This window comes from Tasmannia lanceolata, unplaced genomic scaffold (genome assembly GCF_043159265.1).
Source record: "Tasmannia lanceolata isolate RefF3 unplaced genomic scaffold, GAP_Taslan_0.1 ptg000012l, whole genome shotgun sequence".
Taxonomy (NCBI): domain Eukaryota; kingdom Viridiplantae; phylum Streptophyta; class Magnoliopsida; order Canellales; family Winteraceae; genus Tasmannia; species Tasmannia lanceolata.
This window is the reverse complement of record NW_027518689.1, coordinates 33775260-33800279: the sequence shown is the minus strand read 5'-3', so window position 1 is coordinate 33800279 and position 25020 is coordinate 33775260. Positions and strand designations below refer to the sequence as shown.

The 25020-nt window shown below is 37.2% G+C and overlaps 1 protein-coding gene across 2 annotated transcripts; it reads right to left on the bottom strand.

The window, feature by feature from the left end:
• On the bottom strand, nucleotides 1–18051 carry LOC143887918 (sphingoid long-chain bases kinase 1-like). 2 transcript variants are annotated; one of them, XM_077392166.1, is made up of 10 exons: nucleotides 17679–18051; nucleotides 16525–16711; nucleotides 15177–15735; nucleotides 14693–15061; nucleotides 12069–12162; nucleotides 11939–11976; nucleotides 10186–10332; nucleotides 6777–6882; nucleotides 1375–2297; nucleotides 1–512 (listed from the first exon to the last, which is right to left on the bottom strand). In XM_077392166.1, the coding sequence occupies exons 3-10, from the start codon at nucleotides 15600–15602 to the stop codon at nucleotides 363–365; spliced, it is 2253 nt and encodes a 750-aa protein (XP_077248281.1). In that variant the 5' UTR covers nucleotides 15603–15735; nucleotides 16525–16711; nucleotides 17679–18051; the 3' UTR covers nucleotides 1–362. The 2 variants fall into 2 exon arrangements, with proteins under 2 accessions (XP_077248281.1, XP_077248280.1); XM_077392165.1 differs by lacking the exon at nucleotides 16525–16711.
• Between the last annotated feature and the right edge of the window lie 6969 nt (nucleotides 18052–25020).

Below are 25020 nucleotides of genomic sequence, written 5' to 3'. Positions count from 1 at the left end.
TAGAGGAAGATGAGATCAAATAATAAAATTGCTTTACAAAACAATGTATCTTAGCGAAACAATTCAAAGACGACCAAAAAACAATGTCCCAGAAATCGGACAAACTACAGAGAGCAACTACCTACCGAAAAAAGGGTACAGAAAACAAAGAAGAATCACTCGTAGTACAGCATGATCACGATCGCACAAAATTTACAGGGGACCTCCAAAACAAAGAGCAAAAAATAAAGGATCAGTAAAATCATGCTTCAAAATGTGAGTGCTCTGAATATTCCACTACCACATCTCGATTAGTTGTTAGAAGTGAAAACAGAGCACAAACCTCCGAAGAAGCATATGCAAACTTGGGGTTGCACGTCTGTCTATACAGGATTAATGGCAGGGCGGCCGATTAATCTGCACTGTTCGGGAAGCAAAGACGTGATTACTTGCCCACTAATTTTGAGAAGTTCTCCGTCAACACCGCACCCTGGATGAGTGTTTTTAACAGCTTTGAGCTTCACTGACTTTACCTGCACCACAAATGGCGATTTGTATTAAGCAATGTGTTGGAGAGCGATGAAACCAAATTGCTGCTTATCAGTTGTATGAAAAATTGACTGAGATGTTATCTGCCAATAAGTATTGGAATCATCTAACGCTAAACAACATTTTTTTTAAAAGATAGTATGGTGTTTCTCCAAACAAAGTAGGAAAGTCGCAATGAGACTGAGTAGATAGTGCAACCATTGTTTAATAACTCCCCGAGTCAATCATCAGTACACCTGAGTCAGCCAGGTTTCACCTTGGCAAAGTTCTCTTCGAGCCTAAGTTTTACCAAGTCAATCAAAAAGCGTTTGAATAGTCCAAGTTAGTGAAAATTTGATTATGCCAATCAGTGACTCACCCAAATCAACTATGTTTTTCCTTCTTTTTAGACACTTAGTACAACAAAGCTGCCAATGGATGAACTAAGGGGGAAGGACATGGCATTTCTGAACCCAAATCAACCAAGTTTTACCTTAGTACAACAATGCTGCCATTGGATAAACTAAGGGAGGACTCGACACTGAAATTATGAATATAACAGAATCGGAAAGAACAAGATGACCATGTTCACTGAACTTCTCAAAAGTAATGCACAAACTAAGAGGTTATTCTGCATGCGAGTGTTTCGGATGAGGTGTGACATCGAGGAAGTAACATTCCTTTTCATTCCTCAAAATATGTCAACTATGTAAAAGGAGGAATGTATCAAAACTTAGTTATAAAAAATGAGTTTATCCTTGAGAAATCCAAAAGTGAGTCTCCAAGATAATTTGAAACCTTTTTTTTTCTTTGCAAGTGGTAGAAACTATGGTTGGTTCTTAAAAAGATTTAATTTTCCAACCATACCTTAATATACTCCACAAAAGGGAGTGAAAGGTGTCGACCACACTGTAGCCGCAACAGAAATGTTAATAACCTCCATCTCCCACTTCCATGAACCAAAAGTAAGTCCAAACTGTCATCATCATGCTCAGCCTTCGGCGCAATCACCTGAGAACTCAAACTCTGAACAGTCTTGCATGAATGGTTGCATACTAAAACACCAAGAAACTGCCCTTTCTTGATGACCCATTTCTCTTCCTGCTTTGGAACAACTTCCTTTGGAATCCCATTTTCTATATCATCAGCGGGCCCTGGTAGTTGAATGGGGTTCTCGTCCACCCAGTGAGGCTCAGTATCCCACTTGGGTTCAGCGTCCCAAATTGGACCTGGATCGGACATTGTTGACGAATTATCCTCTCTGTCATTCATTGCCGTGTTTCCCCAAGAGGATCTATTATCATTTGTAGCTGTCAAACCAGTCCAACCTTTGTCTGTCCTTGACCTCGACCTGGTCCTTGGCCCGTTAGGGGTGGTTGACAGAGGTAACTGAGGGTGAATAACAACCTCTGGTTCTTCTGTTACATTGCTTCTTCCTAAGGATAGGCGTTTTGATTTTGGGTCAAGACCACGCACATACTCCGATGGTTCACTGCTGGCAAGTCTGCTGCTAGTTGTGTCCAAGTCTCCACTCGGGCTCATGATCGAATCTATACTTGATAAACTAGAAGCCCTAGGAATACCATCTGTGTTTGATTTCCTAATAATGTCTGGATACAGGTCTGTCATATCGAGTCTTTCACATTCTGCTGCAATCTTTCCTTCAAGGTCTGAAGGAAGATATTCGACCTCAAAATTGTACTTTGGTAAGCATAAGAATTTAAGGACACCGGCCACGAAATAGCGAAGTGGACCAAAACGTTTCTGATAGTTCTCAGAAAGCTCCAGTACTGCTCGATACAAAAAAAATAAAAATAAATTAGAGATTCTGATACTGAGAGAAATCAGTGTCTTCAATATGAGCTGCATTTCCAAAGTAGTGAAATGGGAGTTTGATCATTTTGGCAACCACCTACGCATAAGTAGGAGAGTCTCCTAGACAAGCCAAAACCATGCTGTATCTCATGACAATACATAGACATTAAGATAGAATGTCCACAACAAGCAATGGCACAGCTCGTAGAGAATCGCATAGACAATCAGACACCAGAAATAAATTTGGCATTTCTGTTGGTATTTATGACATAAATGTACTGCAATATCTACCCATGCGCATGTAGCGCATCTGTATTATACATCATATGATGTATGAATTATTATCAGATGTAATGCAACACCAAGCTCTATATCATTCAATAATACATACAGTGCACAATATGGCAAACACGTTTATTCAGTTTTTTTATTATTCTTAGGAGTTATATATCATTCAATAAGACATATAGTGCACAATATGATAGACATGTTTAGTCAATTTTTTTTATTATTCTTAGGAGTTCTATGTCAATGAATAAGACAAAATTTGAGCCTGTGTGGCTGCTCTCACATGCAACAGCCCAACCGCCCCATTCAATAATAAATACAGTGCACAATATGGCAAACATGTTTATTAGTCTTATGGCAAACATACGTTGCACAAAATGGCAAACATGTTTATGCATGAAATCTTATAACGCTGCATACATACTTAGTAATAAAAAAATAATAATGCTGCACACTTTTTATTCATACAGATAACCTCTGTTGTAGCAATCCACTGATGGCCTTGTATTTGTGTCCGCCCCAACTTAACAAAAATTTAATCAGTGGAACCTAACTGTAATCAACAACAGAAGTCCATGTAAAACCTACACTGAATTCTAAAATATAATGAATTATTCGAGGAAGTTTTAAGATTCAGTATCAACCAGAATCTTCCCACCAAATGAAGCACACGAAATCATCAGATAGTGAGATCATCAGCTCCAACTGCTCATTCACAGTTGAAATCAGTCATTTTCACGGAAAAATGAGTTAGCGAGGTCACATGTTCTCAGTTAAAGTTAGAGACTGAAAATAGAACCTCAATGTGTAAGCCAACATCAGAATATATGAGAACCAATCCTATAAATTACAATCAAATAAACCTCAAGAAGCATTCCTTTTGCAATGCACTTAACCAAATAAATATGGAGAAAGGCAAAATGCGGTTCTAGAACAGGAAAACAATAACCTAAAGGCCGGTTAGATGTTCATTGAACTCTTAAAGATTGCTTCGCCGTACAGAAGCCCTTTTTTTTAATGGTAAAAGATTTCATTCCAATAAAAGACCGAGGTTGTAAATACAAGGAATCAAGGAATGAAAAGAAAATACAGATACAGACATGGAGCAAAACAGGAGGGCTGTCAAGGGGGAACGAAATCAAATAAGTACAACTCCGCCCTAGAGACCCCCTCTCTAGCAAGCCTATCGGCAACATCTTTAGCCGACCAACAAACATGAAGGAATGATACCGAAGCGCCGTCCAACCTATCGAAAATCTCGTCAAAGAAACTGGCAAACCTCCAGGGAAACGAATGAGAACCCCTGAGCCATCTAATTACATTAAGAGAGTCCCCTTCAATCACCACATTGTTAAGGTTAATATTGGCTAGAAGTTTGATTCCCTGATGCACCGCTCCCACTTCGGCTTCATTAGCATCAAATATCCCTATAGGACAAGAAAATGCCCAAATCACAGAACCGAGGATTCCCCAAGCTAGAACCTTCGAAGTTAAGCTTAAGAAACCCACTCACATGGGGGCCCAAGCTTGAACGATCTTTGACACTCGATAACATGGCTCGCACAATAGAAGCCATGTTATTAATAAAGAACCCATATATTCTCATGTTTGGAGCAATCTGAATCCTGATTGGAGTGATCACATTGTAAAAGGCCAATTGAAGCATCAAGCTTCTCAGGAACAATGCTTCCCCAATTGATGTTGCAATAGTCACAGCACCACAGCCTTACATAACCCCTCCAAAAAAGATAAATTTGCAAATGAGGAATGATCACAATTCGTGAGTGCCATATTGGAACCCTTTACAGCCCCTTTATGTTTTACTTCCACTTATCATCAGCACCCAGTTTGCACAAGGTGGGACCAGACGAAAGAACTCAAAAGAGTTAGAATCAGGTCAAGAAGCATCTACTATTATGTTGAATAAATAAAAAGAAGAGTATTTTCAGAAATCTTGATTATTTCATTGGGAAGGCATTTTTTAGAACAAAATGGAAAATTAAGTCCTTTAATGACCATGTCTACATGAATTAAGAATTCCCACAAGTTGAAGATTACAAAAAAAACCAATAGTTTAGAATTGCTCAAGTTATATATATATATATATATATATATATATATATATATATATATATATATAGAGAGAGAGAGAGAGAGAGAAGATTTCCTACGCCCGAGAGGAGATAGCTTATCTGCGCTCGAGTGCAAGAAACAAGGGTGGGGCCACATTGTTGAGGTGATCCTAAGCATTCATTTCTAAGGCCCCATCATGGATGGGGTGTGTACCAAAAATCAGCTTTAATGGATCATCATAGGGTGTCCATTTGTGGGGGTGAAAATGGACAGATACTGTTTGTCCACTAATCTGCCCATTTTTTCACCCCACAAATGGACACCCTAAGATGATCCAATGGAGCTGATTTTTGGTGGACACCCTATCCATGAAAGGGCCTTCCAAATGAATGCTTTGGACCCCCCCAACAATGTGGGCCCACCCCTGCTTTTGCACTCGAGCGCAGATAAGCTTATCTGCACTCAAGCGCAGAAACCCTTTATATATATATATATATGATTGATCTTCTAACTGCGGATAATTGTCATCTTTCATTCCAAAAAATGTGTGTGCTGGAGTCACTTGTAGTGAAAGCGGTAGTGGGAGAAAAATGTGGTTCTAATGTCCAAGTCATGGTGAGTGAGAGATTTAAGAGTGGGAATGGTGCCTAGTTAGAAGGTTTCTGCCACCAGGCCTGAGCCCGAACATATATGCCTAAATACAATCATGCAGTATGAATAATAGTAAAAATAACTATCATGCAGTAAAAGCATCAGCTAAAGTAAAAACTATAAAAATGCCATTTTTTGGTTCTGAAGTCCAAGTCATGGTGGGTGAGAGATTTAAGAGTGGGAATGGTGCCTGGTTAGAAGAATTCTGCTACCAAGGCCTAAGCCCAAACATATATGCATAAATACTATTATGTGCAGTATGCATAATAGTTAACAAAATACTATTATGCACTAAAAATATTAGCTAATTTAAGACTATAAAAATGCTATTTTTACAACAATGAACTGCAAAATACATTTGTGCATTCTTTAAGAGAAAGCAATGACAAAGATGCACTAAATTATTACCATAACTCGTTACCATAAATCATCGGTCTCAAACTAATTGCATGATTATTTTATCCCATTTATTATTCATGCTCCATTTTAAAATGTCTAATATTTGAAACATATAATGGTAGTATAAAAACTTGAATTTTACCGGAAATTAAATAATAATGTTAAGCAACAGTTACATAGTCTACATTAGTGAGTGTTTGTAGTTAAAAATTACAGTCAACGGTCTTCATCAGAAAACCCATATCCAGGAAAAAAATCCTATTGAGAATAGGAGGAAATTTCACAGTTCCACTGAGTCAGCATTGCCACTTATTTGAGTTGCAGGTGGCTTGAATTGGAATGATGGAGCACATGGAATAATGCTTAGCCTATTGGTGGGCTATTGCCGATTCAACCAGTAATATATTGGTGGGCTATTGCCGATTCAACCAGTAATACAATGTGCACACAATGCAGCAAGGCTATTTCAAGCTAGTACCAGAGTAAGAGTCATCAACATTTTGATTACACAACACTGGTTTAACAATATACAAATTTGTGCTAGCAGCATTTCTACATATGTTTTTCACTCAGCACGGCACAATCAGATTGAGCACATGTCTTGTGTTCCTACTGAGATATTGAAGTTAGGTTGCCAAAACTGTAATGAGTATACGACGGCAAATGTTCTTTGATGACTTCGGGGACAGGATACCCTTTGGACGCAGGTCAGGAGAAATTGTGAGTACATGTGGGCTTTAATCAGTTTAATACTTTAATCACACCATGTTACTTGACTCCATCTTTGCCATTAATGAAACACATTTTGAATGAAAACCGGAATCGTACAATCCTTTCTACGGCTATGCTAGTTTATGTTACCTTCTAATCCTTATTCAGTTAAACAAAAATATAGCTACCAGTGTAGTTGCATGGTATGCCTCAAACAAGAAACAATTTAGATTTCTAATTCAGTAGCATGTGATTCTGGACCTAAGCAAAATGCTTAAAAGGAATAACCAAAGAAGTGGTAAAAACAAGTAACGATTAGTATGAGGAATTACCGTCACTAACAAATCCAAAATATGAAACCGTCATTCCATACTGATAGCGAATAAGACCATTCTGAATCCACTCAACGGCAAAAACATCGGTTGCTGTGAGACCTCCCTGTGGCCAACAAAAACAACAAATTAATCAAAGAGACTAAAAACAGAAAGGCATGGTCTCAATCACATAATAACAAGGATTCAAATCTGAGTATGCCTGAAACCAAAAGTGCATTCACCAACTTAAATAATATCTAAATGAAAAAACTGCATGGTAAGAACTAATAAAAATAATTTTTTCCATTGCTTGAAAAAAAAATATTCAACAAAAAAGAAAGGCAAATTGGATCTAAAATTTCTATTTCAGATTTTCTTTTTCTTTTTTGAAATTTCTATTTCAGATTTTCTAGCCCCTGGTTGGACTGTTTTTCCAATCTCAGAAATTCAGCAACAAGTAACATCAGTTTTCTAACAATTGAATGGTTCAAAACTAACAAGGATGCCAGATACTGACCTTGTTGAAGATTAAATCTTTACTAGAAGCAGAAATTCTGAAAATCCGATCCAAGTTAATTACAACCGTGGGTTAATCTTCTATCCTAGAAGAAGACCGAAGCAAAAGCCATTCCAGTGTGTTAAAGTATCAAAGATTAAATAACGCCATCTCCAACGGCTTGAGCTTTTGGAGTAATTGGTTGTTTTACATGGTATCAGAGCAAAGGTCCTGAGTTCAAAACTCCATGATATTAAAGATCCACATCTAATGGCCAACCCAAAAGAGGAGCCACATGTAGGCCAACACTAAAAGGATGGGGGGGGGGGCACAAGTGGGGGAGAGTGTTAAGTATAAAAGATTAAATAACGCCATCTCCAACCGCTTAAGCTTTTGGAGTAATTGGTTGTTTCACACAATGAAACCCCTTCTTCTTGGATACTCACACCCAAAATCCTTGTATCCAAAGCAAAGCAAAGCATACACAAGAGAAAATACGCTCCAAACTCTCTATTTCCTTCACGCCAAAAAGTTCACAACATAGAATTTTCATAAAAGCTCACACGCGCACGCACACCACCACCAACAAAAAAAACTTCTTGCAACTAATAGGAACTCCAAAAGCAATGGACCCCACCATAATAACTTAACCCTTTTACGAAATTTATGGCTTAAAGAAAACGTACATCTAGCCCTTCCTAGACCCTGCAATGGCGGGAGCCTCGTGCACTGGGCCGCCCTTTTATGGCTTAAAGAAACCAATGGGCCCTATACTTAATTTATGACTAATAGAAATAAAACACAGTGGGCCCTAACAACTTAACTAACAGACATAAAAGAAATAGAAGAAATAAAAGAAACAAAAGAGGGTGGATCCTATCATGTCACTAAGCACTTTAACTTCAAAAAAATGTCACCTAATTAAAATACGATTTGAGCACAAAATTTTTGGAGAGAGATTTCTCTCCTTTTGCATAGTTTCCACCCCTTCTATTCCCATGCCTTGGCTCTACCCTAGGATGTTGAACCCTTTCTCTTCCTCTTCTCACATATCTCTTCACTACCTTTGGGTGTTCCATCATATGCTCACATCGCTCGAGTTCCTCAACCTCAATGTGAGGTTGCCCTTCCAATAGGGACCATCCTAGAGCCCACATTTTAATTTTCAAGTGTCCTTTAGGTGTTTTTTAAGTCTCTTAAGTTATAGGAGGGGTACTGCGGAATTAATCAAAGTTATAGGAGGACCATCATAGAATACCCTGTGACATCAATGTAACAAAATATAATACTCTTGAACATGGAATTAATCAATTTTCCCAGACATCCTTGGACAATAGCATCCACTTTAAAGTGTTTACATATATATATATATATATATATATATATATATATATATATATATGAGAAAACGGTTCCTACACATATGTGTAGAGAGTTCTCAACACACTAGCTTAAAATACAGTGGGGGCCCACATTGTTTGGGTGATCCAAGCCATCCATTTTAAAGGCCCTCACATAGATAGGGTGTCTACAAAAAATCAGATCCATAGGATCATCCCAACCCTATGATTTGTGGAGGTAAAATGGATGTCTTTAAACCTTCACAAATTAGTCCATTTTTTGCTTCCACAATTCGAATGGTTAGGATGATCCTATGGATCTGATTTTTTATGGACACCCTATCTATGTGAGGGCCTTAAAAATGAATGGTTTGGATCACCCAAATTATGTGGCCCCCACTGTATTTTAAGCTAGTGTGTAGATAACTTATCTAGACATATGTGTAGGAACCGTTTTCTCATATATATATATATATATATATATATATATATATATATATAGAGAGAGAGAGAGAGAGAGAGAATATGTTCGTGCGCTTGAGCGTTGGAACCAAATGGTGCGCTTGAGTGCACCATTCACATGGGTCCCACAATTTCTGTGAGGATCCAAACCATTCATTTGCAAGGCCCTATCATAGATAGGGTGTGTACCAAAAATCAGCTCCATTGAATCATCCTAACCCCTCCAAAAGTGGAGGGCAAAAATGGGCAGATTTGTGGTCGGTCCATTTTGACCTCCACAAATGGATGGGTTAGGATGATCCTATGGAGCTGATTTTTTGTACACACCCTATCTATGTAAGGCCCTTTCTAGTGAATGCTTTGGATCATCCTAACAATGTGGGCCTCATTGGTTTGAGAGCTCAAGCTCACCATAAGGTTCCAACGCTCAAGCTCACAATCCTTTTCCTCATATATATATATATATATATATATATATATGAGAGAACGGTTCCTACACATGTGTAGAGAGTTCTCTACACACTAGCTTAAAATACAGTGGGGGCCCACATTGTTTGGGTGATCCAAGCCATCCATTTTAAAGACTCTCACATAGATAGGGTGTCTACAAAAAATCAGATCCATAGGATCATCCCAACCCTACGATTTGTGGAGGTAAAATGGATGTCTTTAAACCTTCAAAAATTAGTCCATTTTTTGCCTCCACAGTTCGAATGGTTAGGATGATCCTATGGGTCTGATTTTTTGTGGACACCCTATCTATGTGAGGGCCTTAAAAATGAATGGTTTGGATCACCCAAATAATGTGGCCCCCACTGTATTTTAAGCTAGTGTGTAGATAACTTATCTACACGTGTGTAGGAACCGTTTTCTCTGTGTGTGTGTGTGTGTGTATATATATATATATATATTCATTTATAGAAATAGACATGAGAATAATTGCTTGTTACCATGGCAAAGTTAATAAATGACATTCAATTGTAGCTTAGATGCTAAAGAATTAATAGTTCATGCAAGTTCAAAGAAATGGAGATGCATTGCATTGTTATAACAGACAGATAATTCTGGTCAGTATTTTTTTACTGAAGACGACCAGAATTATCTGTCTCTGTAAGTAATTCTCAAATACCTTCACAATGGCAATTGCAGCAGAAACAGGATCTCTAACTCCCAGAACTGTCCAAACAAGTGAGTTATCGGAACCAGCGGGGATTATGCCGATTGGAATTGAGATTGCTTCTTTCTGATTAGTTCTGCTAAGTAGACCATTCAGAACCTACATAATCATGTAGATAATAAAGAACTTGTCACAATCAATAAATTGAGTCAGTTACAATGAATAACCACAATCAAATAACTAAATATTAAAGATAACTGGGCGATTGTGTGAACTATGAGAAATAGTACAACAAATTTTGGGATTCATAGAGTTACGGTGTATCATTGGTCCCATGTCGATCTGACATCGCACGCATACGATATGGTTACTTTGTTGTGCAGTTCAATGATGTTGCCTACCAAATATCATTCTTTACATTAATGAAATGAAATGAAAATAATATCTCTCCATTTTTGTCGTTCCGGCCATTTCAGTCGAATTTCAGGATTTTCGGTCAAAATTTCAGGGAAATAATGACGTGAAAGGAAATCATGTAGATTTCATTTTGGTGGGGATGGAAATGAAAACTAGAGCTAGGATTTTCTTGCAAGGTTCAATGAAATTGGACCATCCACTAGTAGGCCAAATTTACTCTAAGAGGAATCTCCAAAGAAGAAGAAATAACCATCTTCTCTTCACAGGGTTGTAACTATCATTTCAAAGCTAATGGGACCATGCATGGATGGGCAACCAAAAGAGCCCAAAAACGCACACAACCTGTTGATGAGATCTCAACATTAAACCACGACATCATTCATGTGGCTTATCATCAAGCCCATGTTGTTAATAGACGACAAAAAATTTCAGTCAATTGTCCCAATTTTCAAGTAACTCGACCCAGTATCTAAAAGTAAGATTATTTGATTCAGTATCAGAAAAATGCATTATGTACAGGTAAACTAGAGCTAATCAGGAAGAAACAGGAGCTCCATGCTCAACCTTTTACATGGTTACAGGTATTTCGCTTCTCCATGTCTTGATAGTGCGTAGGCCGTAGGTAATGAGGTTGCAGACGTTTTAGCTGAGGAGAATGTGGGTCACGAGAGTTTGGTTGCAGGGAATCAGTTTCCTTTGTAATTTTTCCATTGGTTGGTGAGGCCGCTTTGTTTTTTGATGCTGTAGTATCTGTTGAGCATCTCAGCCATCTAGCTTCTTTCATTTTTCCTTTTTCTGAATGGCTCTTCTTTCCTTTTTCTTTTTCTTTTTTGTTTTAATGAAATCAGTATAGTTCAGAAACAAAAAAGAAAACAAATAAAAGAAAGAAAAATTTTACACAATGTGATTAGGGAATTGCTAGCGTCCATCGCAAAAGGCATTTCACGGCTGGTCTGTCACATGTCAGACCAGCCACCTCTTGAATGAAGACAACAGCTTTTGTCTCCATTCACGAGGTGGCGGGTCTGACATGCGACAGACCAGCCGCGAAATGCCTTTTGCGATGGACCCTAGCAAATCCCATGTGATTATGATTGTCTGCTTCAATTGTATTTTTGTTCTACATTCCTTGTAAATATCAATCTTCATTCTTCAAGAAGAGAATAACAAACAATGCAAGCATGCATCACTCTACTCCCTTAAAGTTTGGGAAAAGAAAAAAGACTTACAATATAGCATGTTAGCTAGGGAAACAATTTGACAAGCATAAGATCAGGATAATCAGAAATGACACAAGAATTTGACTAATAAGAAAGATAAGACAACTAGAACTGAGAATATGACTAACCTCATTTACAATTCCATCACCCCCAACACATATAATTCCTGTAAAAATATTAAAGAACAATTACAATAAGGACAATGCATTAGCAAAAAGAAAAAGAAGTATACACTTTGAAGAAGTATTTAAGTACTACCATCAGGACATGTACTGAAGTCAACGCTAGAAGCAAGGGACTTAGCATGACCGGCAGATGTTGTTTTGACTACTTCCATCTTGAACCCTGCAAGCTGTCACCAGTTTGCAACTCTAAAATGAATATCCAACACTAAATTGATTGCAAAGCATACACTCCGACATGAAATTCTTTTTCATTCCCATGAATTAACTGATTGAAATGCCCATTAACAAATAGATACCCGGTCCTTCAATTAAATCCCAACCGTTCCACATAATGCAAAAGCTTCCAGAGAATTAATATACAATTTGTTCCAATACTTAAAAAAACGTTTTTTTAAATGGTTAAAAAAACACATTCTTAATGTCAAACCAGACAATAAGTTGTGAATCTTCGAGTCTAGCCTCCATAGAATTTTGGCAGCACTTTAAAGTTACGCCAGTTTACTCATATATATATATATATATAGAGAGAGAGAGAGAGAACATTTCCTACACACTTGTGTAGGTAAGATACCTACACACTAGCTTAAAATACAGTGGGGGCCCACATTGTTTGGGTGATCCAAACAATTCATTTGAATGGTCCTCACATAGATAGGGTATCCACAAAAAATCAGATCCATAGGATCATCCTAACCATTCAAACTATGGAGGCAAAAAATGGACTAATTTGTGAAGGTTTATACATGTCCATTTTACCTCCACAAATCGTAGGGTTGGGATGATCCTATGGATCTGATTTTTTGTGGACACCCTATCTATGTGAGGACCATTCAAATGAATTGTTTGGATCACCCAAACAATGTGGGCCCCCACTGTATTTTAAGCTAGTGTGTAGGTAACTTACCTACACAAGTGTGTAGGAAATGTTCTCTCTCACATATATATATATATATATGAGGAAAAGGAGTGTGCGGTCGACCGCACCAAGCTTAGGTGAGGTCGAGGCGCCAAACTCAAGTGGGCCCACTTTGTTAGGATGATCCAAAGCATTCATTTGAAAGGCCCTTACATAGATGGGGTATGTACAAAAAATCAGCTCCATAGGATCATCCTAACCCATCCAAAAGTGGAGGGCAAAATGGACAGACACCGTTTGCCACAAATCTGCCCATTTTTGCCCTCCACTTTTGGAGGGTTAGGATGATCCAATGGACCTGATTTTTTGTACACACCCTATCTATGATGGTACCTTGCAAATGAATGGTTTTGATCAGCACAAAAAATGTGGGACCCATGTGGTTGGGCCCTCGACCGCACAATCTTATTCCTCTCTCTCTCTCTCTCTCTCTCTCTCTCTCTCTATATATATATATATATATATATATATACACACACACTAGTACAAAACCCGTGCGATGCACGGGCCAACAAAGAACTGTACGGACCACGTCATAGGTTGATCCAAACGGTCCATGTGATGGAACACAACATAAATAGGTTGTGCCCCAAAAATCATTTCCATAGGCTGATCCTAGCCCTCCAATTTATAGAGGTTTCCATAATTCCTCTTAAATCGGATGGTTAAGATCACCCTATAGATTTTTTATTAAAGAACCATAAAGGAGGGGGGTAAGATTGAAATTATGTGGCTTTAATGGGTGCCTTTGTTAAAAAGCATAAAGGAGGGGGTAGGATTGAAAATATGTGAGTTGAATGGGTGCATTTGTTAAAAAAAGTCAAAAAAAGTGATGTGTAATTCTCATAGAATTTTCAAAAAGTTCAAAAAATCTCTGCTTTTCTCTTCTGCTATATATATATATATATATATATCCGCACCACCATGTTTTGAAAATGGGGCGAACTCACCTTGTTTTACATTGTTTAACCAGCTGTCAAAGGCTATTACAATACCCAAAAGCCCTCATAAACCAAGTAGAAGAATGGCACCTTAGTATAAGAATGCACCCAAGGGTCTTAAGATTGCAAGATCAGAAAGAATGGCACCCTAAGTAGAAGATTCATGCAAAAACAGGGAAAGCAATGAGCATTAAACAACGGAATTCAAAGGCTATGAACAGCCTTCATAATAAGAAATAATGGATAAACTCGGATAGGTTATCTCTATAAGGATCAATGAATAATTTATATGTCTTCATTTCATGTTGATTGATCTACAAAATTTTATGGCATGTTTTCTTCTTTATTGAATTCGCGTTATTTCCCCTATGCTTTCTTCTTTATAGATAGGTGCAACTTTAGAACTTTTTAATATGGGAGTATTTCCCATGTAAATCCAATTTTCAGCAGCAAAGTGATCACCAAGTTATCTGACATCAGCAAATTGATTTCACAACCAAATGTGGTATGAAATTAAAAAAGAGTCAACTAGAAAACCAGAAATAAATCCCAAAAGCAGTAGCCATTGTGGTGCAATTTTTCTTAAGAGAAGCAAGCAATTCCTCTAGATAAAATGCAAAAAAAAGCAGCAGAAGAATTTGCCCAATGATACGTAGTTAAGTGAAGGACCTCCATGAACGCTGCAAAGGGGACTAAGCAATGAGTAGAAATAACAGCTGCATGCTCCCCTACTCATGGATAGTTCATGATACAGAAGAGTGCAGTCACTAGAATATGAAGCCATGAGAAATAATTAGAGGTAAAAATCATTGAAGCGGACATCACCAAAATGCAACAAACCTTAAATATCGGTTCCACCTTGCCATGAAAAACTTTACTCGAACGACCACGTCCAGAACGAGGATTTAGTATCACAAGCAATGTTGGTGGACTTTTACATTTGATATGTTGTTCAGGCAGAAAATCACTCGCTACTATGTTAGGGCCTTGCTTCTTAGAAGATGTCAAGGGATGAGGTAAAAAATTCACAAAGCACTGCTGATCTGCAAACCCACTAACCCATTGAAGGGCTTCCTCTGAATTGGAAGCCACAAAACGGAAGTCCTTTCGACTTCTTCGAGGCTTTAAGAAACAAGAAAGACCAAATGATCTTTTTGTTATTGGGTATGAATGCACAGTAAAATATCTGACACCAGCACTGTATGACACCTGTCAAAGTCATATAATGTGATATCAAGGCCTGATCAAATTAATGGGAAACAAGATAAGCTATAATCCCAACTTCAAGAAACAAGTGTCATTTATCTTCTGCAAAAGAACTTACAGAAATCACGTCCTCAAGATGTAGCACATGAGATCCCCAAACTAATACCTTGCTTGTAAGTTTTGCATCAACCCCGTCCTGGTTTTTAGTTTCAGTAAAGGTTTTCACATCAGTGCCAATACTGGAGGTTCTCTTATCCAGAACAAGTTTCCCAGAAAACACTTCATATCCTAATAAATCGGACTTCTCATCTCCTATGTCAATCCTGTGCTCTTGTGCCTTTATCTTTCCTGGGTCTTCACTGGAAATATTGACCCCATTTTTCCTAGCGGATTTTACCTTGCCACGTTTTTCTGGAAATACTGTTGGAGAGGAGTGCTGACCAGTTGCTATTTGAGAACACCTACTGCTCAAACTGCGATGAGGCTGCTTTGGCGACACTCTCAAGGGATTAACATTTTGGGAAAGATAGCCAGGCTTCTGCATCTCTGTCCCAAAATCAAACCTTCAAAGGATGAGTACAGACCACAAAGGATAAATGACAGTGTCAACCTCGTATAAGCTGTAGAGTAGATGGCCCCACGAATCTCAAGAGAAAGATCCAGCATAATAGTAAAGCCTGTATAATAGAAAATTAGAGAATTAATGATGTCTAATATGTAATAATCAATAAGCTCTCAAATAAGAAAACCAGTAAGCTGTGAAATAAAAATAACAGTCTAAGATGAGACATAGAGACAAGTTATTCAGATAAATTTAAAATAACATCTATATGGCTCACATACTTGAAATTATAAGTGCAAATTCGACACAAACAATCAAACATGCTAGTTAATTCCGGGAGAGTGAAATATGTTTGAAACATGATAACTAAAAACCAGAATGAAGGTATTAACCAATAATAGTGATGAACATATGGTGTAAATAATGTACAATGTAAAGATTAGTATTGCAAAGCGAGCAAACCAGAAAAAAGCTACTAGTATTTCAAATGCAAAGATACACATGATTATTAAAAGATGGGAATACAAGCCAACAATAAAAAAGAATCTGAAAGCCATTGGAACTAAAAGCCAGAATGAAGGTACTAACCAATAATAGTCCTGAACATTATAATCTAAATTACCTACAATGAAAAAATTGATATCGCAAAGCCATCAAACTCTGGTTAGATGAAAAGAATAACTATCCTCTGTTTATAATAACATGAAATGGGGATTGGGAATAACAACTATCCGAAACTTGATAGTCTGTCACCCTTGTTCCAATTTCCAGATAACCCATATACAAACGTGATATGTCCTACGTCACAAATACATCTTAGGTAATGGCTTCCAAATTGGCCTTAATGTCACATATGCAAATAAGATTAAACTTTTTAAAAAAAATCATATTTGCAAATAAGGACCGATTTTGGTGGCGTCCAAATAGGCCCTAAATCTACAGCTTTCATTTCCTCCTCAGAGAGAACCTCCAGCAAAGACTTTATCTCCTCTTAAAGACGAGGGAAGTTGCAAACAATCTAAGTGCAAGGCCCCAATTCAAATTTGTGGAAGCTCCTTAAAATAAAACATGGATGAATCTGACACAAAGATCTGCAAAAAATGATATGGTGAATCAGCTTATTTCTAAGCCTGGTCATTGCAACCTAAGAAAGTGGAAGTATGATCCATAGTTACCAAGTTAGGAAACGAATTCCTAAAGTGAAATGTGAGACGGAAGCGTGAAACACGAGGAAATGAGGAACGAGAAAACAATAGAAAATTAGATGAGAAACACATTGAGAAATGTCCTAAAAATGCGTTAGAAACCTTTCAAAAATAATAGAAAAACGTCAAGGAAAACACATATGAAACACAAGGGAAACACGAGAGAAATGTACAGAACTTTTTTCATAATTTCTATTTGAATTGGAGGCATATATAGATGATTTATATATGCTATTTACATATTTTATTTTTTAACCAAATTTTTTAAATTATTTCTATTTTTTTCACTATTATATGTACCATTATTTTCCTTCATAATATGTATTCCAAAAAAAATTTGGTGTGATTTCTATAAAACTTTTCTTGTACATTTCTCACACGTTTCACATCACACAAACAAATAACAGAGTCATAGAAACATGAGATGCAGATTAAAAATGAAGTTGTGAAACAAAAACACATGCAGCGAAAGAATTTGAAAGAGATTGGAGAAATCAATCAGTATCAAACACCGAAATTCAAGACCGATTCGAGAACAAAATCAAAGATATTTAACTTAAAATTCAACTAATAACAATTTTCTAAGCAACTCTCCATTCAGATCTCTTGTAAACCTTAACTCAAAATAACATCAACTCTAAGGAACAAATAAATGACCAAAAAAAAAAAATCGAGCGAGAGAGAGAGATCGGTGAAAAAATAAGCTAAAACCGCTGGAAAAAAATCGAATTCAACAGCAAATAAAATAGAAAACAACAAATAAGCAAGAAAAATCAGCAAAAATAAGTCGTAATTCTAAACCGTTTCACAAATTAAAAAAATGAAGGAAAAATCAGCAAGAAAGATCATGAACCTGTAAAAAGAACGCCGATCCGATCCTCCAACAGATTACACCAAATCCGATACGAAATCGAGACTCAATCACTGTTTTTTTTCTAGCTGATCAACCTAAAAAGAAGGAGAAATACAGACCGCCTCGAAAACCCTAGGTTCGAAAGCGAAATATGAAACAGTGAGGAAACTGGGAAAAACAAAAAGGCATGTCGGACACGAAGAGGCAATGTTGGGGTATGAGAGGGACTTTTTGGTCTTTTCACCTCCTTTTACCTTTGTCTCTCTTCGTTTCCCTACTTTTTTCAAGAGATACACGCCATGATCGGCGAAACGGTATGAGGACTGTATATATGTTCTTATAAAGGTTAGAGAGAGAGAGAGGCACTGTAAAATTTGTAATGGCTTTCTGGGGTAGGATTTAGGGAGATGATATCTTCACCCACTGTGCATTAAGCATTCGCCCCCCTTATTACGTGAATAATGGGCAACTTTAACACTTTTTTGACGTCAAATCACTTTACAGGGGGGGGCGAATGAGAACTGCAGGGGGGGTGAAAATATCAGCGCCGTAGGATTTATTTTGGTAATAAAGTACAGTCTGTCAACTTAGTCCGACACGAGCCCTTAATTAGTCTGGGTTTGTGATAAAGATGATTTGGATTGATTTTCCTTTTTTTATTATAAGGGTTAAAATGGGGGTTGATCCGAAGTCTTTTCCTCTGTAAAAAAAATTGGATAATTGATGGGGCCCACTTGGCATAGTATGGGACCACTTCCTTGCTTTTCATAGGTCCTCCAACAGATGCTTCAGAAGGCAAAAAGAGAGGAGGATCATTTCAAGGGCTCTGGTGGAGGACTGAAGTGGGCCTCATTTCATATTCATTTGCCCACAATAATGAATGACCTGATGTGTTGCCATGAAACACTTCATAATGCAACATTGGTCTCATTCTAGATGTGGGCCCACTCCAATTAATGCTTACAAGGACAGAGGTGGTGTAGTAAAAATAAGCACTGATCCATGGCTCAAGCCAAAGGGTGGTAGTTCTAGGAGATTATTTCTCATTGGTTCTATAGAAAAACAGAGCCAAAGCTTCTAAATGTAAGGTATTTAATAGACACAATGCAATTCACATTTATATGGTACTGAATAGCTATGGTTGCCAAACATGGCCTTAGTGTTAGATAAAAAGAAATCAATCTCTTGTTATTGGCTATAAGTGAGACAGCTGGACTTTGCTTTTGAGGGTTTTGATATGATTAGACCCTCCAAACCCGTGCAATAGTTGTTTTGCTCATTTTTGTGGAATGGGATGCCTTTCAGTCTAAAAATAAATGTGAAACAGGGTGCTTTTTCGAAAACAAATAGGTGAAGAGTGTTCAGTTCAACAACCAATAGAGTTATAGATCGAAAGTCAGGAATATAGATAATCTCTACCGTCCGATCCGTGGACAATGATCGTTCAGTAAACGGCCTGCTTTTGGATGACAGGGTATAAAGGTATCTTTCTATTGTGATTTCGTGATGTAAGAAAGGACCTTCCTGGGTCCGTTCAGTTGCCGATAGAAAATGTCTCTAAGGGGTGTAATTACCACCACGCTAATTTTGGCTGTATCTAGTACACTGGACTCTTTCTTATTTCGTGAAAAATCAGAAATCGAGCAAGGACACCTAAAATTGTGCTACTAACAATCTCATCTGTACATCTGTACTCACGATTGGACATGTGTTTGTAACCAAGACCGTTAGACAATCCCATCCGTAGGATAAAGAGCTATAAAAATCAAGGGTTCAATTTTCTTGGTGGAACCATAAGATGAGGTTGGATAGATCGAGACTCTAGTATCATCCGATCAACATGGGGTCAATACAAATTGGCCGCAGTTTGATCGTTGTTCAAATCAAAGCATCGATCATGTCCACGTGATATGTTCATGTTAGTATTGTTAGTTATAATGTAATTACCAATTATGTGGTTATGGGTTATGAGCCTACATGATATGTAAGTTGGTTAGTAGGTAGTGATGTGGCACTACTTTTATTTTCGTATTTAAGAAGTGTATTTCAATGAAAATAAAAAAGAAAAAGAAAATTTACAGTGACAAAGGAGACTTTGTTTTTAGGAGACTCATGGTTCCTCTTGAATTGAGTCTCTAGGAGGTTGCCTCGAATCAACCTCTCTCCCCATATTTTCTTCTTTTCTATTTTCTCTTTGTTTATTTATGTTACGGCCGATAAGGCACGTAACACCATGTCACACACACAGGGCTCAAAAATTGTTTAGCAATGGATCAACTGACATGAATCCAAGGTGTAAAAGTGTAAATAGTAATAGTAAATACACCATTTTTTGTCATACAAATAGCACAATACACAGTTGAAAATGATATTTTTCTAACTTTATTATGGATATATGGCGGAAGGCCGACAAATAATTAGAATGTGAGTGCAAGAAGATGTTGGTATTTAAAATGTTTCTCATCCATGTGGTGGTTATTCTCTCTGTTCCCAAACCATTTGTCATTATTATAATACTCTAAGCCTCAACACACAACAAATTTTGAAGCTTATTGGCAAAAGATGTAGAGACACCCTTAAATTATGCAAGAAACTCATGCTATTTTCTCTCATATATAAAATAGTAAAGACAAATGGAAAACACTAAAGACAAATCAAATAAAGACAAATTGATATGGTGAAAATGTATAAGTTAAGAGTCTCAAAACTAAATTTCTATATAAAAATGATATTATGGAAACTACTGCTAATTTTAGTAAGAATGCCTCGACAAGAACTAGACCTGAAATTCGTGCGTATTATCGTGGCTAGCTTATCAAAATTCACAGATAAGGGCGGAGTTCCCTAGCAGGTTAATGACGTTTAAGCTGTCAACCTAACCTTTGTTTAATACAAACCTAGACCTATTAATTATAGGGAAATGATAAAATAAGGTCAAATTATCAGTGGAGATTAGCCTCTCTAATAGTGTTTAAAATTTCCTTCTTTATGATAGTGTTAGCGATCTAATTTCGTTTTATAGGGCCCAAGGACTTGAAAGCGATTTGATGATATAGGAAGCAAGTGATCATATATAAACCGTTCATTTGATCGGACCCACATAACTGGGGTCATTCATACCCAATGAATTGAGCCGTTTGATTTTTTATTTTTTTATGAGAGAGATTTGCTTGGGATCGAATTGGGTCCCTTCGAAAATTGTCTAGATTATGGGGATGATAGGTCCCACCTGTATGGTTGGATGGTCAGAGAAAAATGACACGTGTGTTGCTTGTATAATTTATTTTATTTTATAGCCCAATGCATGGACTCTTTGGTGCAAGAAAGTGATTCACGTATATGAAACGGGACCCACAAGGGATGCGCAAAATCCGATTACCTAACGCAAAAGTTATATAGGGTTAGATCCCACGTAACTAGGATTAGGGCAAGTAAGGGAACTCACCGACTCCTTAAATTTCAAATTTTAAAACAACTTCTTTTGTCTTACGGTGGCATTTCAAGATGCTAGCTTAAAACATTGTGGTTGTTAGGCACTTTCCTAACAGCTACATTTTGAAACCCATTTATGTTATACTGGATGTGACCAGATCCATTGACTGTAGCCATGTAGGGGACCTTCTTCCAGTGTGGGATCTTTTTTGCTTTCATTTGGAATCTCCAACAGTCCCCCCTTCCATGTGGAAGCAACGTCGACATCAAGATCTTCCCCGAAGAATATTTCCATCCTCGGAGGCTAAACCAGGGTTACCACGCCCTAGCTCTGATATCATTTGTTGGGACCCGGGTAGAACTCGCGCTCAAAAGCTAGCCGTTGAGGGGAGGGTGCCCAAGTCCTTATAAGCCCATCCACATCTAGTCACTTTTTCAATGTGGGATTTATGTTTTCATGTGGGAACCTCCAACATTGAACACATGGCCCATATCTATTGATCCTATACTGATTGGATGATCCTAGCCCCTTATTTATCAAGTCTCAGGGTTCTGTTGGGAGAAACTTAAACCGTTGATATTTGTACTCAGTTATCTCAAGGATGGAACTCATGATGGGGTTACATAGATCAACCGTCTAGACTAGGCACATGTATCTTCATGTGAGACCCAAAAATTGATTGCTGGGATTGGTCCGTAATTGCACATAGCTTTCGTCAAACGGTACTTCAAAATACACGTTAAGCCATAATTTCAAACTTGTCAAAGGGTTCCATTTTGCTTTTCCTGACAAAGTTTTTGACCGAAATACCCTTCCACCCTCAAAATACATGTTAAGCCATAAAAAGGGGATAAAAAAGTGTTCCCTTCTTTTTCTACCAACCATTTACCTTCCTCAATCCCCGTTAATGCCTGGAACAAAAAAAAATGAGAAAAATGTGAGTTTTAGTTTTGTCCTCTTAGGGTTTCTGCTTGTAGCCCCTAATATCTCATTTAATGTGTTTGATAACTCTGTCTTTTTATGATGGTGTATAAGGGTGTATTAAGGGTTTATAAGGGTTTATAAGTGTTATTAATGTTTGATGGCCCTACCATTGAGTTGAACCCTTGCTATGTATTTCATAACTGCCGTGATTAGCGTTGTCTAAGGGTTTATAAGGGTTGATAAGTGTTATTAATGTTTGATGGCCCTACCATTGAGTTGAACCCTTGCTAGGTATTTCATAACTGCCGTGATTAGGGTTGTCTAATGGATTATCCAAAAAATAATCCCTTATTTTTTGGCTTTGATAATCCCATAGAAAACCCCCATTTAGGTACTAGAAACCACCTTTTAGCTCATGATCCTATTTTATTCCAATCTGTCCAATTGAAAACACCCTAGATAAGCTCCATTAAGCCACACTTTATAGCCCCTTTTAGAGTCTGGAAGTTTATGTTAGAGAATTTAGAACCCCTGTGTAAAATTATAGAAAAATGCCCAAATCAATGGTTTCTCTTCTCACTATGATGGACATTTGAAGGATGAGGTTTCTTGGGACTATGTCGGGGGGAGGAAGACATTGTTATTAGTTTCCCGCCGAATTAATTTTGATGAATTTCAAAGTACAATCCAAAGAAGAATTGGTATAACAGAAATGAATGTTTTATTATCGATCAAATGTCGATACGTTGTTGATCCATATATAATCATTTTAATCGACGCTGATGATGATGTCCTTCAAACAATGTTAAGGACGTCTGACAAAGACATGTTCAATTATGTGATGATATACATAACGAAAACCATAAGTGAGAACGATATTAATTCATTCAATTAGTCAATGCTTCCTCCAAACAATGTTTGTATTAGTAGAACCTCTATTAATCTTAACATTCCATCTACTTCAATTCCGCTCCAAGAACGTGCACGCGAACGAGAAAATGTCAAATTTCGCCCGCGATTTGAAGTGGACTTGCAAAAAGACTACAAAAGTAAATTTGTAAGTGAAGAGATCATTGATACCAGTATAGGAGGTAGTACAGGAGAACGCAACATAAGATACTTTTGTTCTTTGGTAATCTTTCAAGACTTTCATAGTTCAAATTATGAATTAATCATATGAATTGAGCCTGATTATATATTTTTGAACTATATATGTCTCGATTTGACTTAAATGAAAGATTGGCAAGTGATTTGCATGCTAACCATGGTACCGGAGGTATAGATGAGTTATAAAATATTGGAGATCAACGCAGCATACAATCGGTGTGTTACTGGACGAAACACATCTGCAAGGGAAATATCTAGGAATCTTATTTATTGCAATTGGTGTCGATGGTGTAGACACCCCATTTTGACCGTACCCTGAGCCTCCCATGTTTGAGCAAAAATCCAACCAAGGGTCTCAAATTTTACCCTAGGTTAGCTTAGGGTCCCGTGTAGGTCCATGCAAAATTTCGTCGAAATCCGAGCACTTTTGCCTAGCGAATGAGCTGAGTGGGAACCATAGTGTAAACCAGAAAAGGGGTGTGAATTTATCCTGAGAGGGGGCGAATTTATTCTAGAAAGGACGAATCTGGGCCGGAAAAGACACGGATTGGGCGCGCGCGTTTATCAATTTTCGCGCGCCCATCAAATCTGTAGCGCCAATATCAATTTTGAAAATGCCTATAAATACGAAGTTAAAGCTCGTTTAAAAAAAATCGATTTGAGTTTTTCTTAATCTGAAAATCAGAGAGAGCGAGAGAGTGAGAAATTCCCCCAAAATCCAAAACCCTAAACCGTGCTCTTCTTCTTCTCCGGCGAGGCTCCGATCGGCATCCTCTTGCTATTCATCTTCTTTATTCTTCTGTAGAACTTTAGGTTCTTCTCCATATCCTTGTGTCAAACCCTAAATCTCAGATTTCTAACTCTTAACCCTAACCTTTTGTGCTAATCTCCAGTCAGATCCCGGCAAATCTCCGGCCATAGCTCCTTCTTCTTCCATTGTTAACTTTGCTTCTTCTTCTTTTTCTTTTTCTTATGATCTCAAATCCTAGATCTATTATCTCTCACCTCTAAACCCTAGATCCAAACCGCATAATTGTTTAGAGCTCTAGATCTGATCTTGAATCCTTCAGATTCAACTCATTTGTTTAGAAAGCTTAGCATCAACAAAGAAACTCTTCTCCGCTCTCGGAAGTTCTATTATTTCAATAGATCTTTGCAACAAATCGCAGTGTGGCAGAGGAAATCAGGAAAAGAAGAGATCTGTCCTTAATTTGTTTTAAAGAAAAGAGAAGCTAAGGTAAGTTTTCACAAGTTCTAGATTTCTTCTGCAAATGATAGTAGTTTAAAAGCTAGAGATAATTTCGCATTCTGAGAAATTTTTTTATTCGAGCTATATTTTGGATTGATGAACAGGTGTTAAGAATGATGCCTTGTTTAAAACATATTAATTCAGTGGATCAATGATTAAAGGATTTATATCTGATTTCAATCTTTTTGTTTCTTTCCATTATTAAGTGATTTATTATGAGTAAGATTTTTTTCGTTAAAAATAATATGAGAATAATTTTTAAAACTGTAAGATTTATTGTACAGAAAATCTTGTTAATCGTACTGTTCAGATATTAGAATAATTTTGTCTCCTTGTTTATAATGCTCTGTGTAATTTTTTTTATATAGTTCTGGCTTGAGTTCTTGAGGTTTGAATGAAATTTGAGTTTAATAGATGCTATTAGAATGGAGATTAGTATAAGATGTTCCCTTGGAAATCGGTTTTTCATCAAGTATCTTGAATTTTTGATGAATGTGTTGCTTGTGGTAATTGAGAAAGGTTTGCTGATATTATAGAACTAAAGTGGAAATTTTTTTTTTATAAAAAAAAAAAAAAAAGATATCTAAATGTATATGTCATGAAGTTTCAAGATCATAATTTGCTTGTAA

Bases quoted from the DNA above. Each gene is read 5' to 3' on its own strand.
- LOC143887918 (XM_077392166.1), bottom strand. From the start codon at position 15,602: ATGCAGAAGCCTGGCTATCTTTCCCAAAATGTTAATCCCTTGAGAGTG. The intron at 6,883-10,185 runs GTATTTGAGAAT...TGTTGGCCACAG, and splicing joins CTGCAATTGCCATTGTGAAG to GGAGGTCTCACAGCAACCGA. The intron at 2,298-6,776 runs GTAATTCCTCAT...TGTATCGAGCAG, and splicing joins TTTTGGATTTGTTAGTGACG to TACTGGAGCTTTCTGAGAAC.